The sequence below is a fragment of the Haemaphysalis longicornis genome, unplaced genomic scaffold (genome assembly GCF_048455015.1).
Source record: "Haemaphysalis longicornis isolate Haplotype H1 unplaced genomic scaffold, Haemaphysalis longicornis Haplotype H1 scaffold_1, whole genome shotgun sequence".
Lineage (NCBI taxonomy): Eukaryota > Metazoa > Arthropoda > Arachnida > Ixodida > Ixodidae > Haemaphysalis > Haemaphysalis longicornis.
Genome location: NW_027526203.1, coordinates 330,215,371 through 330,235,624, shown reverse-complemented (window position 1 = coordinate 330,235,624; position 20,254 = coordinate 330,215,371). Strand labels below are relative to the sequence as shown.

Genomic DNA, 20,254 nt, shown 5'->3' with positions numbered 1-20,254 from the left:
GACTCGCGCTTGGCGGCCTGTCTCAACGAAGACCGCTTCGTACTCTTCTCGTCCGAGTTCAGCCACGTGACTCTCCAGTGCCACCTGAGAGAACATGTCCCATGTATTGTAAAGCTGAATGCACCTGGTCCTCAGCTAACCCTCCCTTCATCTTATTTATAGCGTTATTGTCGTGTTCTTTATCTACAAGTTCATCCTTGGAGATGGGCCTACCCGCATTTCTCCTCTCACTGCAGGCTAAAGGTGGTAATAAAAAGGAAGCACAAACGCGCAGACACATACGAACACTATAGCTGGAAATACACTCTCACATCGCACCGTTGTAGCGAGGAGCGCGCAGCAACGCAGTGTCCGGCCTCTTGGCACCTCGCTATCCGAGGCGCGAACGCGTCGGGCACAGGCGAGAGTAAAGTGAGTGCGGTCGTGTTTCCGGACTGGACTAGGTGTTGGTTGGCCACGGGACAACGGACGATCTTGACCGTCAGGGACGGCTGGACAAAAGGGCTCCTAGCCGCCGCCGACGACGTCTCACGCCGCTTCAGTTCACCGCACACTCTTTTCCTGCAGGCAGAGCACAAAGGGACTAGGCAGCCACAGAGAGCTCGGCCGATCAGCGCCGCCGCGAACGCGCTGAGGTCAAGTGAGAGCGCGAAATAACGGCGAGCAAAGCGGCAGCGCGCACTTGGATCGGCGGTGCGTGGGCGGGCATCGAGGCACGCAGTGGAGCGGAGAGTGGCGAAGCTCTCGGCTTCTGCCATTTGGCTCGGACGTCTTTTCTTTCTGCGGTCAGCGCGCTGTGTAATTACCGGCACTATGCTATCGCCAGCGGCAATGAGCCATCCATCCTGCTTCCGCAAGTGGTACTTTCTGCTGTATATACACTGTGGACCACCCGCAGCATTGATAAACTACAGAAAAGCGTCGCGGCGCATGATACCTCGCCATTAAACCGAGAGCTGCTGATATATCATTTAATAAATGTGGCGAGTGAAGATGCCAAACGTACGATTTTATTGAAAAATGTGATCTAAGCAGTGACATCTGCGCAATGCAAAACGCCATGCTTACACTGCGTAATGCCCAAACCCATTTTTCATTTTCAAACCAAATTGTGTGCCAGCACTTATCCCCGGTGTGACCCTTTGATCGCAATGACTGGTGTTGCAGTGTGCTGTGGTGAATCACACTCAAAGGCGTTTTGTTTTGAGGCGCACGTAACCTGTGCAGTGCCATTCCGATGAGAAGCTTCAAAAGAGAAATCTATCACGTTCTTTCTTCTCGGTCAAAAAATGTTTTCCAATCCAATCCAATCCAATTTCTTTTCGGTAATTAATGCCTAATGAAAAAAATAACACAGAAGGTTGTGGGCTCTGGTTTAAAAAACTTTTTTCGCTCACAGCGGAGAACAGAGATTTCGATGCCTTGCATGCACTGTTATTTTGTTCTCTGCTCGGTGCATGCGCATTTTGGCGTAAATGCCTCGAAATGTTTACTGCCTTGTTTTCTCTTTATGCATTTTGTACACATGACTGATACGTGCTTTCGAATTTTCGTTTCTGATTGATTGATTGATTGATTGATTGATTGATTGATTGATTGATTGATTGATTGATTGATTGATTGATTGATTGATTGATTGATTGATTGATTGATTGATTGATTGATTGATTGATTGATTGATTGATCTCATGTGTCATTGGCCATCGCTGCGTTCCAATGGCTGGTATGAACTTCTCGTCAAGCATTACTTAAACGTTAAGACAATCCTGTGGTTCAGCTTCACCGCACTGCACTCGATTGACCAATCCACGCAGCCAACAATAAAATTTCGCCGAAACACAAAGTCGGGTTTTCGATGTGACTCAAAAGTTCGGTCTGCGCTTTGGCATCATGCAACGCAAGCATAAAGTACTGCGCAGTGCCACAGTGCAAGTCGCATTCTTTTAGTCAAGTTGGATTAACGTTCCTCTGGTCCGCCAAATTTGCTTTGTTTGTGCGCATGGATTGTCAGATACACTCTCGAGTGATCCCAGGGTTTAACTGCACCAGAATGCACTTGAAAAATTTATGGTGCCAACAAATCGTATTCAGCGAATGGCAGCAACGTGCATACAATTTGACTAGAAAATTTGATCTGTGCCGTGACACCACGCAATGCAGACCGTCAAGCTTGCATTGCCATGATTCTACAGCGCAGACCAAACTTTTGAGCCACAACCGTAGCCCGACTTCGTCATTTGCCAAAATTCTATTTCTGGCTCCATGGATTGGTAAATCAAGTGCATTGGTGGCGAAGCTGTAACACGGGGCTGCCCTGGAGTACCTTTCGCACGTCACTTAAGACAATGTGCTTGTAAAAAATATTCTTAACGAGAATTCCAAGAACTAAAATAATGCAAATAAATAACAAGAACCGTCTACGCAGTAAAACTTTGAAGATGATAGAGAACACAAGAAAAGAAAACCTCGAATAAGGTAGAAACCACAATTGTTTAATATATATATATATATATATATATATATATATATATATATATATATATATATATATATATATATATATATATATATATATATATATATATATATATATATATATATATATAGTCAGATTTGCCTTTGAGCAGCCTAATTGGGCTACTTTTGGGGTTATGTTAGGCGACTTGTTCTTTCGTTTTGCTATTAATGTTTCTAGTTTTTTATGGGTAATCTATGTTAACACCATTATGATGACTAGATATGTTGACCACAGTTTCCCAACTCTAAAAGCACTTCTGAGACCATGGCCATCTCCCTCGTCTCAGCGGAATGTGCTAGCCGCATTATTTGACTACCTCCGCGTCATTGGTGTAACTGAAACGATATCGGAATAAATATGGTCGCTATCACGTGACACCCCCAAGGTCTCAAACCTCCTTTTTCTTCCTTTTTTCCCTTCCGTTATTCTTCGTTTCTTTTGTCTTCCGCCTGTCTTCCCACAGTGACTTCCTTCCCTCGTCCCCTTCCCCATAGAGTAGCATGTGGGGACAACATGCCGGCAGGCCTCTCTGCTTTCATTTCATAAAGAACATCTCTCTCTCTCTCTATTCATTTCGATAATTATTCATTTCTTATTTTGTTCATTCATCTTGGAATATTATTATTACTTCTCTGATTTTATTAAAATTTACGTCTATCAACAATCTCTATTTACGTTAATATAACGATTAAATCTGTTAGAGTCACCTATTATGTCATTTTATGTAGATGCAGGGCGTTACATGGTTGGTGCTCTAAGGCACTCTGCGAAGAATGCTTACGCATTAATAACAACCCGGAACCGCATCACGAATGCTGAATATGAAGCGTGCGCCGGCGTGTTCGGTCGACCCCATTTATATCATGTAGCTATCAAATCAAATCAAATCAAATCATTTATTTTACCATCATACATAGTAGATGGGAGGGCGGCGAGAAAAAAGCTGCTCACAGGCAGCTTGACCAGCCCACAGCCCCTAATTTATTTGGTTCAGCGCAGCTTCACGGTTACACATCAGTACAGTGCATGTACGTGGCAGTATAAATGAACTGAACACACTGGAGAAAAAAAAAAACCCTCTCCATTCCTTGGGAGAAGAAGAAGAAGAAAAATAAAAAAAAAGAAAAAACAAGTTCCAGTGACAATAAAAACACGGCATAGCAAGAAATCACAGGAAGGCATCAAACTTAGGCGCTATACATGAGCCGGAGATTCCGGTAAGAACAAGAAAACAAATCAAAACCATCTACTTTGTAGGCGTTCAAAAGAGACGGTAAAGTGTAAGACAAACGCTGTTGACCGGTATTTAGACGAGCAGTATGCACTAACCAGTTTTCTGTATATCTAGTTGGGTAGTGAGGAACTTTTTTTTTGCAAATTTGCAAGGTCTTGTAAGGCAGTCAGGTTGTGTCCTATCTCTGTTTTAAACTTCGCGCTCAGTCGGTATTTGTACAAGTTGTGAATACTGATTATTCTGGCATTGTGGAATAGCTGAGCAGTGTGGGATCGGTACGATGCGTTATAGACATGACGAATAAATTTTTCTGCAGTAGATAAATGCGCTGCAAACTAGAGGGCGCTGAAGTTCCCCATACCAGCTGACAATAATTAAGATGAGAGAAAAAAAGTGAGTTATAAAGAAGCAATTTAGTCCGCGTTGGCAGCAAATCTTTTAATTGCCCTAACAAAGTAGCCGTTAGTTGGGCTTGTTTTATTATATTCCCATTGTATATTATCAATTTAAAAATGCTTCATTTTTCCTTGCCATCCAGCCGAAGCGGGAAGTGACGCGGCAGTCATCGTTATTTGCTACAAGCGTGTCTCCTCTTGCGGTGGGTACTTACTGTGCGCGTATACGCGTCCGCGTGGCGCAGGTGAACAGCAAGTCGGAGTGCCTGCGTGCGTGCACGGTGGACAACGACTTCGTGTGCCGCTCGGTGCTGTACAAGCCGAGCCAGGACGGCGCCATGCAGGGCTCGTGCTCCGTCTTCCACGTGGACCACCTCATGCTGCCCGACGGGCCGGCCACCTTCGCCGGCTCCAGTCCGCCGCTGCCGCTGCTCGACTCCGGAGAGACCAAGGGCATCTACCTCGAGTCCCGATGCACCAGTGAGCGCGCACCTCCCTCACTCTCACTACGACGACATCGGGGCAGAGAGTTCTGATCGTTGTAAAGCTCCGGGCGTTTGGCTCTCGCTTCGCTCGAATCTCGCGGGGCGGCGTTTTTTCGGAGTTATACCTAGATCCAATATCCGCATAATTAGGTTTACCTCAATACAAATGTTTTTATGCCATGACACAAATGATGACCAGATGAAACCACGTGTGTGCGCGATCTGGTTTCTATCTGTATACAAACGATGTATATAGCATTCATGGAGCATTTTAGAGGAGGGAAAAGTGAGAAACGCCTTGATTAATTTCGAGCTTCGTTTACCACAATTAGCCTCAGGAGCCTTACCAGGCGCAGTTGAGTGCGGCTTTCGGCCAGATGGGGTTGCAGGGGAGGTTGGCAGGAGATATGGAACTTCATTATCTAATAGCTTGATGTTTCCCCCCCCCCCTCACCTGACGCTCGTGGAACTTGTACACAAAGATTAATAGCAAAAATATATCACTGCACGATATCGCAACCCTATTCAGCTGGCCAACATGAGTCAAAAGTGGGTCCGATTGATAGTGTGGTCGGGGCAAATAATCAGAAAGAACTGAGCACGAGCGTGAGTGATTGTATTTGAGGAACACCCTTTCTAGTTGCCTCTCTCAATTTCTTTAAGACATCAGCTTTAATTCGCTGGCTCCTCGCAAATTCCCAGTTTGTGTTGCAGCGGGGTAAATGAAACAAAGTTGTTTCGTCTAAAATTACTATTGTGCAAGTGAGACTGTTGCCTCAAAGAGGGGGTATATGTATGTTGGGTATAAAGGGAGAAATTGTGTCAACGTGAACAGAGTGGTGACATATCCGCGTCAGTTGCATGACGGCCACGCGATCGACGTTAATATCAAACATCTCATGTTAAACAAGACTGCGCACCCAACCCACTTGGTTGTGCAAAAAAAAAAAAAAACTTGAAAGCATCGCCATGTAAAATACCAAAGTTAGGCTACGCATTAGGCCTACCTGGTTTACGAAATAAACTTCCAGTTTTTTTTTTCGGTAGCTGAAGCACGTGTGTATCCGCCTATAATTCGTGGGCAGAACAATTTGCTATCAGAATAAACTTCACATTAGAACAAGTTGGGCAAAGTGAATGGTACAGCCGGTAAAAGGCTTGTCTATAACACAGCTTTCGTACTCTCAGCCTTATCCTGCCCCGCCGGAGCGGGATTTGAATAAAACTACTGCGGAATTCTGAAGTCTTAGCCCTTAGCTTTTGCCTCCGACATGTTTGGAACGAGTATGTTTCGGCAATTTTCGGATGTAGCTCGTTGAAGTCGAAATCGCTGTTATAGACAAGCGTTTTACCGACTGTACGTCATGTTCACTTCAATAGCTTGGTTTTCGGAGTTGGTAAGCGACAATTTGTCCCTAAAATGCAGAACACGTCGCGCGCTCTCAACCGTTTCAATAAATAAAAATTTTAAAAAGTTATAATTTTCCCCCAATAAAAAGTAAGCCGGACACTAAACTGTCAGCGTAGTTTCTGTGAGGAGCCACGTCTGAGTGAGAAGGTGGGCTCTAAACTGAGCCCATCTCCCACTCCCCCCTGCAGTTTGCGGGGCCTTGCTAAATGCAAGTTATCGCTTCAGTTAGGCCTGGGAAAGAGAAGCGGCGTACGTTTCCGCGCGGCGTATTTATGTGCGCCGCGCACCGTTCAACCCCTCACGCATAAAGCTGACCTCCAGGCTCAGCCCTGCTCGCGTGTATACGCCGAGGGATAGCGGCTGCTCCTACGTGGCACCGGCTGACGCATGTCCCCGTGTTGTTTGCAGACAGCACGAGACAGTACACGGCAAAGCCTGGGACACTCAAGAGTCCGCCAAGCGAAACGAGGACGTCAACCAAGTCGCCCGTCTTCGCAGACTCGCCTGACCCTTCATGCGACGCGTACGGGGTCTGCTACGACGGTGAGTGCGCCTTTTTATTCGCCCAGCGATTAGCGCCTCTGTTCTAATGGCCTTGTTCAGCCCTCTGAAAAGTAACTAGAGGAACGAGGCAAAACATAAATCGCTCGCTTATAATGGGGAGCAATTTTTCGTGGCGACCGCGAAAGATCACGAGATCGCGACGTGCGAATCGGTGGCAGTGATACTAAAAAGCCTTGTTGGAACTAGATCATGGGGACGAGACAATTGTTTCAGCCTGGTCATTATTTCGCTGGGGTCAAAAAACACTGTCTCAGTGCCAGGCGATGTGCAAAAAAAAAAAAAAAGACGAAGAAATCACGCTTCGGGTGTCACGCGCCGACGCGGCACCTTGAAAATGATATGTGCCCGTTGTGCCGGGCTCCAGGTTAATTTTGACCGCCTCAGGTTGCTTCTGTTAACAGCTCTGAAATGTCCCTACGTGGGAGTTCTTGCACTTCACGCCTTTTGGGAGTATAGGAGACATACGGCTGCTCATGTTGGGATAATTATATATCGATAAAATAGCTTTGGAGGTGGTTAACATTGAACACATGCTTTTCTTGGAACACAATACGTAAGCTCAAACAGGGGCTTTACGCGGAGAAGTTACAGGCGCGCTGTGCACCTAAAGGAGTAATTTAAACCATTGCAGAGGTTTATAGCGGTTCTTTGAAATTCGCAACGGTCAACATAGACCCGATGACATTCGCAGTGACAGACTGTAAAGAAATTCAGTGGTGTCCAAAATAAGATGCCCCAAGGTAACTCACGGGCTCCATAGGCCGACGCAACGGTAAACGCAACGGGGCCGTCTCCAGGGTATCGGGTATCGGGACGATTGGAAAGGGCAGCCCTTGTACGGCTGTCGCTATGCTTGACTCTTGCTGCAACACGGTGATGGAGGATCTGTACGGATCTTTTGTTGCTGTTGCAGTTTAAGAAATATAAAAAGCTAACAGAATAGTGTTATTCTTAGCCACCTATTTTATTTTTTGTTCCTTCGCGCGTCGTTGTGATTGTCGACATTTAACAGTAGCCGCGTTGAACCCCGCTGTGGCAACACGCAAACTCGTGTCGTCGGTTGTTCAGCGCAGCAAGTGGGTACGCGTCCGTGTTTTAGAACTTAAGGGCATTAAGTGCCTTTGGTGGTCATTCTTATTACACTTGCGTGCTTGCGTACGTGCGTGTGCATTTGCACGAAAAACGTTAAAAAGCAAAAGTATTTGACGCCATTACTGAGATTTCTTCACCAAATTACGCCACGCTTGTTCCCTAATTCGACCCTATTACCATTCTGAGCTTCCCGGCGTTGTGGGCAACAGGTATAGTTCCAAATGAAGTCGGAAAAACTTCGCAAATTTCTCGTTCGTAACCGGAACAAGAAGTAGTAACCCGCTTCCTCGACAAATCATAGCGTGTATGTCAACTATGACGGTTAATGACCACGAGGCGTTAAATCTAATTCCCTGCAGCTGACAACGATCGCTTGACATGACTCTGCCGATAGCGTCCCGGCGGCTCCCGGGGTTCGAGAAAACTGCACTGAAACCAAGTTGTGACTGGAACCTCCGAACAGAAATTATAGCATGTGTATCCGCCTTACATAAATCTTTCATGCATCCACGTTTAATAATGCCATATTTTAATTACGGAAGCTTGCTACGTAGCATAATGCAGGGGCAACAAATGAAATTAAAGAAACGCTGAAGTTAGCACTAAACATTGTAAGTTTCCTTGACAGATTGAAGTTTAGCATGCCAAGGCTCTGTTTTTGTTTTTGTTTGTTTGTTTGTTTGTTTTCTCTCTGGAGATTTACACGCATTTTTCAGTGAGAAAAAAGCCTTAAAAATGTGCCACTTCCCTCGCCCCCCCCCCCCCCCCCCTCCCCCCGCGGATTTGCTTACGTTGGCTGTGACGACACTGACAACGCACAGGGCTAAATTTGGCGAACTACTGGAATGTGTAGCCCTGTACATGGTACGTATACAAAAAAAAGTAGAGGTGTGCGAAAATCAAATTTGGCACTGTGAACCGAATACAAACAGTAAAAGCTGGCCGAGAATCAAGTTTGACATTTTCGAATACGAACGTCTTTGCTTTAGTGTGCACAGAGCTTCTCAAAGACAGCTAAAGGAATGATAATTTTGACAGTCAGGACTTAACACATCTGAGTGTTCATAGTGCTTGATAAGGAAGTGTTAAAAAAACAACTAATCAAGGCAAGACGGCAAACCAGTGGAGCAAAAATTTGACATACATTGAAATGAAAAAATGCGGGTTCCTCGACTTGTTGAGAAAAATACGATAAGTATATTTGGCTGGTCCCTCCGCTCAGTGAAAAGAGGTCATGCAAGGTAGGGGCTGCTATGTTTGACCTTACTGCAAGCATTGCCAACAAATAATGATTTTTGATTCCTCACTCATGCCACTATATTGACAGGTACCTTATTTTCGGTTTTGAAATTGTACACCAGAACGTTCCACTTCAGCTAACCAACACCGGAGATAGCATACGCTTGTTCCGTGCAAGACCTACACGTGTCAGGCTTTTTTGCAACACCTTGGCGCTGTGCAAAAAAAAGCCAACCAAAAAAAAATGCTTGTGCTATGCGGTGAAGCTTACAAACATGCACGTCTTGCGGCAGAGCCAACCCCAACTGCTCATACAGTCTAAATTACGACTGTTCTTGCACTTCGAAGAAACAGAACAGTAAAACTACTACAGTAAAGAAATAGAACAGCACTGCTGTTTAGTTGAATCTGTCAGAAGTTTTTTCATGCATATTTAAGTTTTTTATCATTATGAACACTGCTTCGGTTGACGAGAGGGTTGATCTGCCTTTAAAAATTCAAGTTGGGGGTTATACACGTGAAGCTATACCTGGTCTTGAGGGGTGCAGTAGTGAAGTACCGGCACTTTGTTTTTTTTTCTTTCATTCCAAAATTGGCTGCCGTGGCTGAAAGAACCTCTAGATATGGTTGGCATCATTCGAGGTTCAGCAGCACATCTGCGTCTCCACCAAAGTTCAATATATACATACCTTTGGTGTGCAATAAACAAATGAGAGTCAGCTTGTCCTTGTGTTGTTTAGATTATAAATCTACATTAAGCATTCGCAGTGCTACATTGTGTCGGAAAAGGTCTAATCTGCACAAATAGTCAACAAAAACGGCACTGGTGTAAGACTGCTTAAACAGCTTCCAAAGGGTCCCTAGCCAAAAAATGACGAGTTGAGATAACTGAAATTCGGTTCTGCATGCAACAGCAAGGCAGGTTCCATTAAAACCGTAAAACAAACGTGCTGACACACTTTTGCATAGACTGACATAAAACTGCGACGCGAATCGCATAGAGTAGCGAACACTATTCGCGAAGTAGTCAAGGTTTCGAATATTCGCGCAGCTCTAAAATACCATGTCCAATAAGTGAAAATTGAAATTTTGAATGGCGTGGTAGCATGAAAGCACATTACAAAACCAGTATGACATCACTGCGGTAGTTGTTGCGACGGCCGGGAACGACGCACGGTGTTTTTTTTAACCCGAAAATGTTTTATTCCGGGATTCACGAAGAATTCGCTTACGTCATGTTCGTCACGGAAGTGACACCAGTACAACGAAGCAAGCGGCCTGTAAAGGGTGCACCCCTGCACTCAGGGTCTTGTTGCGGAGAAGCAGCCTTTGGTACTGAAGAGTACGTTATACTTAGGGTTGTTTGTTTTCGGGTTTTATATTTTAACACGAAAGTGTTTTATGCCGGGATACAGCAATATTTCACTGAAGTCATATCCGTCACGGAAATGACGCCAGTACACCTTTGCCGAAGCGACCCGCCAGCAGTACGTCGCTCCCCAAACACACCCACACGACAGCCGCCGACCCGCAAATCATGCTCAGCTGCAGATTTCGCTGCACATTTCACTTTCGTGTTTTACCGGTTCCTATGACAGGAATCAACCACAGTTTTTTTTCTGCTGCCCACTAAAGATCAACTAAAGTTCTACATCCCTGCAAACAGTTATATTGTGGATTATGTGAATTAAACTGCACAGTACAGCCCCAAAATTCCCAAAAACGCACCTCATCGTCTCTTTAGTAAAGAGACACTAAAGTGAATTTGCCGAAGTCTTATTCGGAGCTGCACTGGGCACAGTTTAACCGGTGTAATTCATTATTTGACTATTTAGCAGAAGTCTGGAGTCTCAATTTATCTGTAACGCGTGGCAGCACGCACCTTTCTCGGGCGCCGCAACAACTGCTGCAGTGACGTCACAGTTGTTTGCAATGTGTTTTCATGCTACCGCAGTACTCAAAATTTTGATTTCCCCCATTAATTGTTAACACTGACTTTTCGTTCCTTTACGCACAAATTGTAGGAGCTACACACTCCAGCAATCCACTAAGCTTAGCCCTGCGGCATTTGCCCGGGTGCCGTCATATTCGACATCGGCCAGTCGGCATGGAAGGTGGTGCGACGGAAGCGGCACTTTCGAAGGCGCTTTTCTTCTCAAAAATGCGTGTTAACGTTCGGGAATGTGATCTTGTTAGGTATAAACAATGTTGACAACTTTCTTCATTGTCCCTTGAAATGCAGACGAAGGAGTTATCCAACAGGAATTCAAACAAGTACTCTAGTCTGAATTTCTATAGGTGCGGTCAACACAGATATATGCGAACTCACATTTAAAGAAAGAATCGTGACCGCGTACCTGGTACCATTTTAATCACGACCAGGACAGCGAAGGTGCCGCGGTCATCTTAGAGGCGGCCCGCACTGATGAGCGTATATGCCTTCTCTCGCGTGGTCACCCGGGTCCGGCGTATTTCGTACTCACTCGATCAGTGTGTCCAGTTGCCGCAGGGCGGCGACGTAGACAGTTTCGGGAAAATAACAGCACATTAATTTCAGGCATCCGACGACTTTCTCAGGAAAGTCAGCTGGATTTTTTTAATGCGGGAGCATTAAATGCCCCATTGAGCGAAAAGGACGGCGTCGGCGTCATCGGAAGCACCGAAACGTCATCTAAATTCCCATTGGCTGCGAACGCAGGTATGCGTCGGCCTGACGTCCTCATTGGCTACGACGCCTCATGTGGCTTTATAGCAACGACGACATCGTTGCTAAGAAGCCAGCCGAACTGCTGGCGGCGTAGTGATATGGAAGCCGCGGGTATGCACTGGCACGGCCGCTGGATGAGAGCGCACGCAAGGCACTGGCCTCACCAAGAGTCGCAGCAGTCACCAGGGGGCCAGGGCGCCTTGCGCGGCGCACCACCGTAGTCTCCGCCGGTGCTTTGGCCGCGTCTGCTGCATGGCGGCGCCCATATATATGTTCGGCGCCACAGTATCCAGAGCGCTCAAGTGGACATTAATGCTTTCGCATTCATAACTCACAAGAAGTGCTCAGGTTTCCTCGGAATTTTTTATCTCTACACTCTCTTGTTGCCCCATTAACCAGTTTACTTCCCAATATAGTGTAACGGTGAACTGTTTGCAGTTGTCCCATGTTATATGTACATAAACATCTGTGCCCTTTGGAACCTCTAAGCAACCTTTAAGACGCCGTCCACATTTAGGTTTCCATCGAATTGACAAAAAAACGTTTGTCAGATTTCCTGGGGTAACAATGCCTCGTGTTGTGTTATCGTTAAAAATTATCAACACTTTACGCTATGGTGTGTATCGACTCACAGTAACGCGATATAAGAAATTTCTCTTTTCCTGACGGTCTGCAATGAATAAATAACGACAATCATGACAGCAATTTATTAGTACAACGCCATTTATCAGCGTGAGTTGGTGTGACGCATCAACCCTTTGAACGACGCCACAAGACACTATCCGCCTCATTGCACGGTGTTTCCATGATGGGACAGATGCACTGCACCCGTTACCATGAGCTGTATTCAGCACGAACCCGCCGCGATGGTTCAGTGACTAAGGCGCTGTTCTGCTGAGCCCAAAGACACGAGTTCGATTCCCGGCCGCAATGGCCGCTTTTCTGGCGGAGACGAAAAGCGAAAACGCCCGTGTTCATAATTCGGCACACGTTAAAGATCCCCAGGTGGTCCAAATTAATCCGGAGCCCTCCATTACGGCACGCCTAATCGCCTGTGTAGCGTCGGCGCGTTAAACCTCATAATCAATCAACGTATCCAGCATGAAATAATTTTTTTTAACTTCGAGCCTCTGACCATGCTGCATTGCCGTTGCTGACGTCGTCGTCAGTAGAGCAGCCTGCAGTGCTAGTTCTTAGCACAAAACGACTAACCTCGTCCCCGCAGCACACGGTGCATTTCGAGCTTGCGTCGTACCAAAAAAGAAAGGACATTTACTGTGCTTTGTTAGCTTTTTTTTTTTTTTTTTTGCAGACTGGCTTTTGTTGAAATCCCACTGGAAGTGACATAGACAGCTGTCGGTGTGAAATGAAGCAGTTCATCACAGGAAATATTTTTGCACAATCGCAAAACTCCACGAAGTTGATATCTAATTGCGTACAATCTGTTTACGTGAGGCATTGGTTGTTTTTCAATTTATTTAACCGTTATTTCAGAACAGGCAACTAAAACTACGAGCGTCGTCTATAGCACGTGCGATCAGTGCGAACCACAGATCAGCGGTGCGAACGCTCTCGACCTGATCGTTCGCGGTTACGCGATGAGGCGCGGAGTGTCTACAAAAGACCGCGCGTTGGGTCACTGCGTCACTATAGACGTGGGTCCATGGTACGTCGAACCTCTAGAATAGCTCGTTGTTGCCGCGGCGCGACCGTGGGGAGTCTGTGCACAACGGCAGGAATTCGTCTTGATTGGATGTAATCACCTGGACTCTCGATACGCGGCGCCACCCAGCAAGAACGCAACGGGAGCCTATAAGATTTCCTCCGCCGGCAGTGGTTGCACCACGCACGCCAGCAGCAGGCACGTGTGATCAGCAAAGCGCGCCGACCGGAACACGCTCGGCGGCGCGGTCGGAGGGAGACCGTTCGATTCCTTTGTCAGTGTCCATCTCCCGGCGCCGCAGACAATGCGGAGCGCCCAACTGTGTACGCTAGCGTAGCGGGGGATGCGTTGCAAAGTTCTGCGAGGTGCCCGACCATCCATCATGGCGCTGTGAACGAGAGCGGCTGCATACGGAAGCAGTCGACAAAGGCCAGTCGTTTACGCGCTTGACCGACATCGCATTGGAGGGCAGTGGCGCGGCTCGGCCGCTACCAGAGAAGGTCCCAGGAAACCGCCGACCGAGCATCGGTGGCCGCTCTCAAAGACTCGTGTGGGCCCCGCCGGCGGCGGAGAAAGGTGAGGCTCGCCGACCCTAACGGCAGCCCCCATTGTCCGCCGCTGCTGGGTGCTGCCGCTCTTCCGCCTCCGCCGCCGGCCGCGTCTTGCTTTGCAATTTGGCCGCCAGATGACGCCCGTGCTACGCGACGCAGCTTGGGGGGACTTTTAACGGGAGTCGTCGTTCCCTTTGCGAAAGGGAACAGCGTCCTCCTGCGCACACGCCTGCGACAAATACCCTCAGGGTGCCGTCGATTGTATGATTTAACAGAAATAACACCGTTGAGAAGGCAGACCAACTTCTATGCAAAGCCCCACCAGCAGTTACGTTCCACGCAACCACCAAGCAACGTTCGTCACCTGTTTCGTGAGTGCGCTCTGAGTGGGGTGGGTCTCTTATTATATTCTATTCTCTAGTGTGAACGCGAAGTTTGCGCAATGGTGCAAAGTATGAGTGGAACTATAACATCGCAGGAAAGCGCGAGCGTCATGGACACTGGGCATAACTTGGACCAAGTGCTTGGGCGATTTCGTGGATGAACACACGCGGGAAGACTTCCGGTCTCACCGAACTCCACACATTAATTTAGAAGTGAAGTCGTGCGCGCACGTCCACAAGATGGAAGTTGGAGGTGCTGTGCAACAGCTGGGAGCCGACAATTGAGTGTTTGCCATTGCTAACAAGCGGCAAAATAGGCCGTGCCGTGACCAGTGTCATACATTAGCAGTGAATTCACATGAAGGAACTGTGGCGCACAAAGGGAGCAGCACTGATCAAGGTTATTTCCTAATGAAAGTGGCACCCAGATGCCAATGGAGTACCGACGTCACAGGAACGCGGGCTTGGCTAACCTCTGGCTACAAAACTTGCATGTGTCTGTAAATAGTGTGAAAACTGCTTAAATTGAACATTACGATTTGTTTTTCTGTTCCACGTTTTTGCTAGTAAACCTGCTTCTAGAAAGAGGTGCGCTATTCCCGAGGCGTCAGGGTTAGTAAACCGACGCCGCCGTACCATGAGATATTTGAGACCGTGACGGCATTCGTGCATTGCTTGACGCCTTCCCAGCGCACGAACGCTGTCACGGTCACGATTACGGTCAGACTACCACGGTCTTGGCTTCCTAACGTGTCTTGCCTCGGGTATACTTTGTACTGTGCCCGTTGTAGACCTCACTACACAGCTGAGGAGTTAACGTCCGGTCCGGAAACGAAGAGCACGAACAGAAATAAAATTAACGTGAACTGACTTCTTGTTGCAGGTGATCTGGTAGCAGGTACAAGCCTCAAACATCAAAATTGCTCCCTAAAGCTGCATCACTGATGCTTTTAAAGCCGCGCAAATTTATTTCGATTATTTTCAGACCAGTCTTGGTAGACCAGCAAAATGGTAGTTTAGCACGCAACTAATTTACAATTACCGAGAAAGCAACTAATGCCGAACTTAATAAAGTTTATAGTTGCTATTTTATAGTAGTCCTTTCAGCAAGTGCTACCGTGGCCCCTAAATTTACATTGCCACGTCGACCTCCAAGGAGTCTGCTGCCCTAATTTCCATTTTAAAAATAGCAGAAGAAGAAAAGCGTGACAGGAGGACGGCATTAACGGGTTCCTGTCCCGTTGCCAGGGTGATCCATGCCAATGTTGCCCCCCGCCAGACTGCCAAATTTCGGTGGCCACTCCACAGTGAAGCACGTCCGCTTGTGCCAACAAAACTGAATTAGGTGTGGGTATTGGGGGCTCGTTCGTGCCACGGGGGAGCTGCTATAAGCCTTCCGCTGCTGCTATCTGAAGCGGGTGATTCGAAGCCGCGGGGTCGCAGGCGTTTGAAATATGCATTCAGTGGTACCCAACCCATGTCCGAATTTCTGTACGTCAGCGTATGGGCGGGAATAGTAAACGCATACTATAAAAATAACACTGACGACTTGTCTGCCTATCGAGCAATGGCCCCCCAAATTCCGAAGCAGGACTCATGGCCACTCCGCTGCGGCTGCTATTTCTTTGGAGGCGCGACTGAGGCACTCCGTTGTGCACATCCTGTACGCTGTTATTAAGTTAAGGAGGCTCTCTATTTCATGCTGGTTCATACTTATCTCCTCTGCTGGAAAACCCGCTTTTTCGTGGCCCACAACGGTAAAAACGGGCCACACAGATCTGAAGGGTAATCTAGGCTAAAAAGAAATAGAAAGCTGCCCCAAGAACTTCTCAAGCGCTAACGGAACATAAACACGCCGGGATAGATTCGCCAGTAGCGAACACTTCAGGGGCATGAAATGAGGAGGACGGAAGAGAAAACAAGCGCACGACAAGAGCTTACCGTCCTCGTCGTTTTGCGCGCCTGAATATATGCCAGCACGAGGTCGCGGGTTCGATTCCCGGCCGCGGTGGCCGCTTTTCAGATGGAGGCGAAAAGCAAAAACGCCCGTGTGTACGATATTTCGGCGCACGTTAAAGATCCCCAGGTGGTCAAAATTGATCCGGAGACATCCACTACGGCGCGCCTCATCGCCTGCGTTTCGTCGGCGCATTAAACCCTACAATCAATCAATCTGAATATATGCCGAACCGACTGACCGACTAAGCTTCTGTTAGTTCATTAACGAGTAGGAGTTGCGCGCCATATGCTAGGAACGACGGAGCGGGAAGATTTCTCTGCCATCACCACTGCGTATCATATCCGCTCCAATAGTTCTAGGTTAACGAACCCTAATTTATTAAGGAGTGGTGGGGTGATTTTACTAAAAAAAAAAAAAAAAGCGCAGTTAGGTGAGCCTGATGGTTCAAGTTCTGGACCGATACTCTGCGTGGGAGAAGGGGAAAATGGCGGGCATAGAAGGCCGCAGTAAGCCAGAAGATAAGGGAGAGACGCGGGCATGATATATGTAAATATACATAATTAAATATGCTATATACAGTTCATGTCGGACGGTTCAGCGAGACAGGGCCCGAGATGTTCATTCTATGCCTATAAATCTTCCTATGCTACAATCTAGTTGCCAAGCCACTGCTTCGCAAAATATTACCACAGCTTTGAACTCCTATTGTGCCCACCGCGAATCTGGGCGGAGACCCAACAGCGCGTGAATTTCGGTATTGTGTAGGAGCCGGTTGAATACTTTTTCTTGATACGACTGTTGTACTGAGGAGTGGTAGTGACAGAGAAAGATTAGCAAAGCAGTTGCTTCTAGCAAAGCAGTGCCGTCTGAAAGAGCTTTTATAAACCAGTCACTAAGTGGCGCAGTCTGTTCGTGTGGATGGCGCGCATTAATTGTGCCTTGTTTTGCAGATACCTTGCACTTGAAAATTTATTCAATAGGCTCTTCTTCACCGCGCTTGGGAATGGGGCAGCGCTTGGTCAGTTTTGGCGAAATGGACACATGTTGGTAAGATTTATGAGGGAGGAAAAAAATGGAAAACCAGTTTAAAATGATCAATTGGTACGCTGCACTTTTTTTCTTACTTCATTTGGATTATTTCTGTAGGGCACTTACGTTATCAGCATCTCATGGTCATTGAACCTTTTTGAAAATTTATAATAGAACACCATGTATTTTGGCCCGCCTGTTGATACGATAGTTTCCATTCGTTCAAAGTTATCGCCATCGTATCGTTCGTGCTGTGTTTCGCGCAGTTAGAGTCTCAAATAGTGATGTTTCCTACAGCGGATTTCTGAGTCAAACCTAACCGCGGTTCGTAAACAGCCCAAATTCAGTTTATCGACCCCTCACGTGCCTAATCGCACCTCGTGCATATCAGACGTTTTTGACGCCTGCCTGAAGCGAGAAATGTTCCGTGCGTACGTCAAGGCGGATCGGATCCTTAACCAGGTATCGCAATTCCACTGCTAACGCTAGTGAAGAGTAGATAGAATGATTCCGCTGTGCGTAATAAATAGTGGCGGGTCATTCATAAGAAGCCGTGGCAGGTGAGTGTATAAGTGGAATGTAGAAAGACCCGCCATTTGCCACCCTGAAGAATGGGACCTTTGCTCTCTTGTCGTGAGTGGCAGTGACGAGTAGTGATCCAGCGGAATAGTGATTCCTCTGCTGGAAGCGGAAAATGGCGTGTTATGCCTGAACGCACGAACGTGCAACATCCGCCGTGGGAATAAACCCGCACTACAAGCGGGCTGATAGTTCTAGTTCAATTCCCACGAAGGAGCTGCCGTGTGCGTGGGTGTCTTTTAAGAGTATTCCATTGCGTAGGGATGACCTAAAAGAAAAGTTAGAAATAGTTGCGGAGCTAAGCACAACAAGTTGCCATTACCACTCTTTGCCACGAGGCGCAGGAAGAAACGCGATCATTTTCTTCGTCTCCCGCCCTGTGTGACGTTTTATCACGGCCATCTGCACCTTCCCCGTCTCGAAAGGCCTACAGCGCCAACACTTTGCAAATCATGTGCGCTAAATTCCACCGTGGGGGGCAAATATTGCCGCTTGCCTGGCGGCTTTAAAAAACATCCGGCACTCGGCAGCAGTGGTTGCTGCAGAGTGCAAGCATCATCCTCCTATACCTCGGTAGCATGGTTGTGGCTCGCCAAAGCCTACGCGTATACTTTCCGGCCGCCGCGCCGTTACTGCCATTTGCTGCTGTCCAATTGTGTATTGCTAGTTCACGACGCCAACGAATGCAGAACTTTCAAACACTGTTCAAGGTTAGAGCAACGGTGTTGAGGAAGTGCAGAAAAGCCTCGCCATGTTTAATGAGCTTTATACGATGAAATGAAAAATGAGCAAGCCGCCCCTGGCAAAGACACGAGGAGTTGACCCGGGCAGGTCAGCAGCTAACACTGCGTGCGGCTGAATTCGAGCAGTACACGACAGCCTCAAAGTAGGAGTTCCTCGTACACAGGGCGAGTGCTGCACCGCAATCTTTCAACAGATGGGCGAGAAAGTTAGCTGTCCACTGAACGATGCCGCTATCGACATTGTCCACCCTATCCCTGCAGTGGAGGGGCCGCATATTATGGCCTCATTTTGTTCGCGCGCCAAGAAAACCGCGTTTGCTGAAATGGCAAACAAATACGCGAATAATGGCCGTCGCTGTCGGTTTTACTACGCAATACAGCGAGACAGAAATGCATCTACGTTAACGATAACTTAACTGCCAAAAAGAATAGACAGTTTTCACAAGCATCCCGTCAAAACAAAAGAAAAACTCAGAATGCATCTGGATCGTAAAGGCCGAATTGTTGCTCGCAAGCGCACAGCCTGTAGTGAGTAGCGCATCTCAGGGGTCAGAAACCTTCACGTCTTCACACAATGAATACGTTTAACGACGTTGGTCAGCAAAGACAGCTGCTGAGTAAGTCGTCCCCGTCACACAAGTCTGTCATCCACTTTAACACTCGAAGCTTACCCAAAAATAAGAATGACGTATCAAATTGTTTTTTCGTGCATTTGTTTCTCGAAGATGTGGTAATCGTCTCATGATGATAAGCTATTCACTTTGCAGATTTACCACGCGGAATACAAACACCGACAAAGTGATCGGTACACAGTGTTTTCGTCATATCAGCTTCGAAGCAGAACTTTTAATACACACAAAGCTCCTAAAATAGCTAAAACAGGGCTATAGGTTCTGCGAGGAACACGACGCATCACGTTGTGCATTCTTGTCTTCGCAGTCTCCATTCAGTGCACGGACGCCAAGATCGTGGTGTACGTGAAGACGAGCCGGCCGTTCCATGGGCGCATCTACGCCATGGGCCGAAGCGAAACGTGCAACACCAGCGTCCGGAACAGCCAGGCTTTTCGGCTGGACCTCTCGCTCACCGGTCAGGACTGCAACACCCAGTCCATGGTGCGTATGACAAAAAGCTATTCACGTGCGCGCTATAGGCCTCAAATGCCTGCTATTCCATTCGTCAACGTTGGCTAGATGAAATTACGGCAATTTAAAATCCTGTGGCAACCTTCTTTGATCACCAAGCGCTAGCAGTGTTGCTCTCCACGCTAAACGCTGGTGGAGGAAAACAGCGCCGGAAAAAAAGTGCTCGGATGTCGGCACTCAGGCGGCGTTTCCGGTGCATAACTTACGCTGACTATTGTTGAAACAGCCCGAGAGTTCTCAGCGTACGACTGGCAGTTTTGCCGTGGGTGCCTGCGGCACTCCCTCTACGCGGTTGGAGCCTATGGCAAGGACAGAGGTTCAGTGCGAGGAAAAAAATGATTGTAGGATTGTTCACGGCAAGCATTTAATTAGCTACAGCGGCAGCCCTCCAATCAATGAATAAATGTGCACATACACGTGTGAGGAGTATCCGAGTCTTGCAAGCCGCAGAAATTTGGAGGGCAGCAGTTACGATAAAAGGGGTACAAGTTTTATTGTGCCCAGAACTCAGAGGACATCGATGGGCGCGAATAAACCGCATCTGCGCGTCGTGTAC

The 20,254-nt window shown here is 47.4% G+C and overlaps 1 protein-coding gene across 1 annotated transcript in view; it reads left to right on the top strand.

The window, feature by feature from the left end:
• Tyn (trynity) overlaps window positions 1-20,254 on the top strand; it is a 79,321-nt gene that overhangs the window by 40,942 nt on the left and 18,125 nt on the right. The window contains exons 6-8 of the mRNA XM_077683442.1: window positions 4,393-4,627; window positions 6,452-6,586; window positions 19,493-19,668. Of these exons, the coding sequence (XP_077539568.1) occupies window positions 4,393-4,627; window positions 6,452-6,586; window positions 19,493-19,668 (546 nt within the window). The remainder of the gene's footprint in view (window positions 1-4,392; window positions 4,628-6,451; window positions 6,587-19,492; window positions 19,669-20,254) is intronic.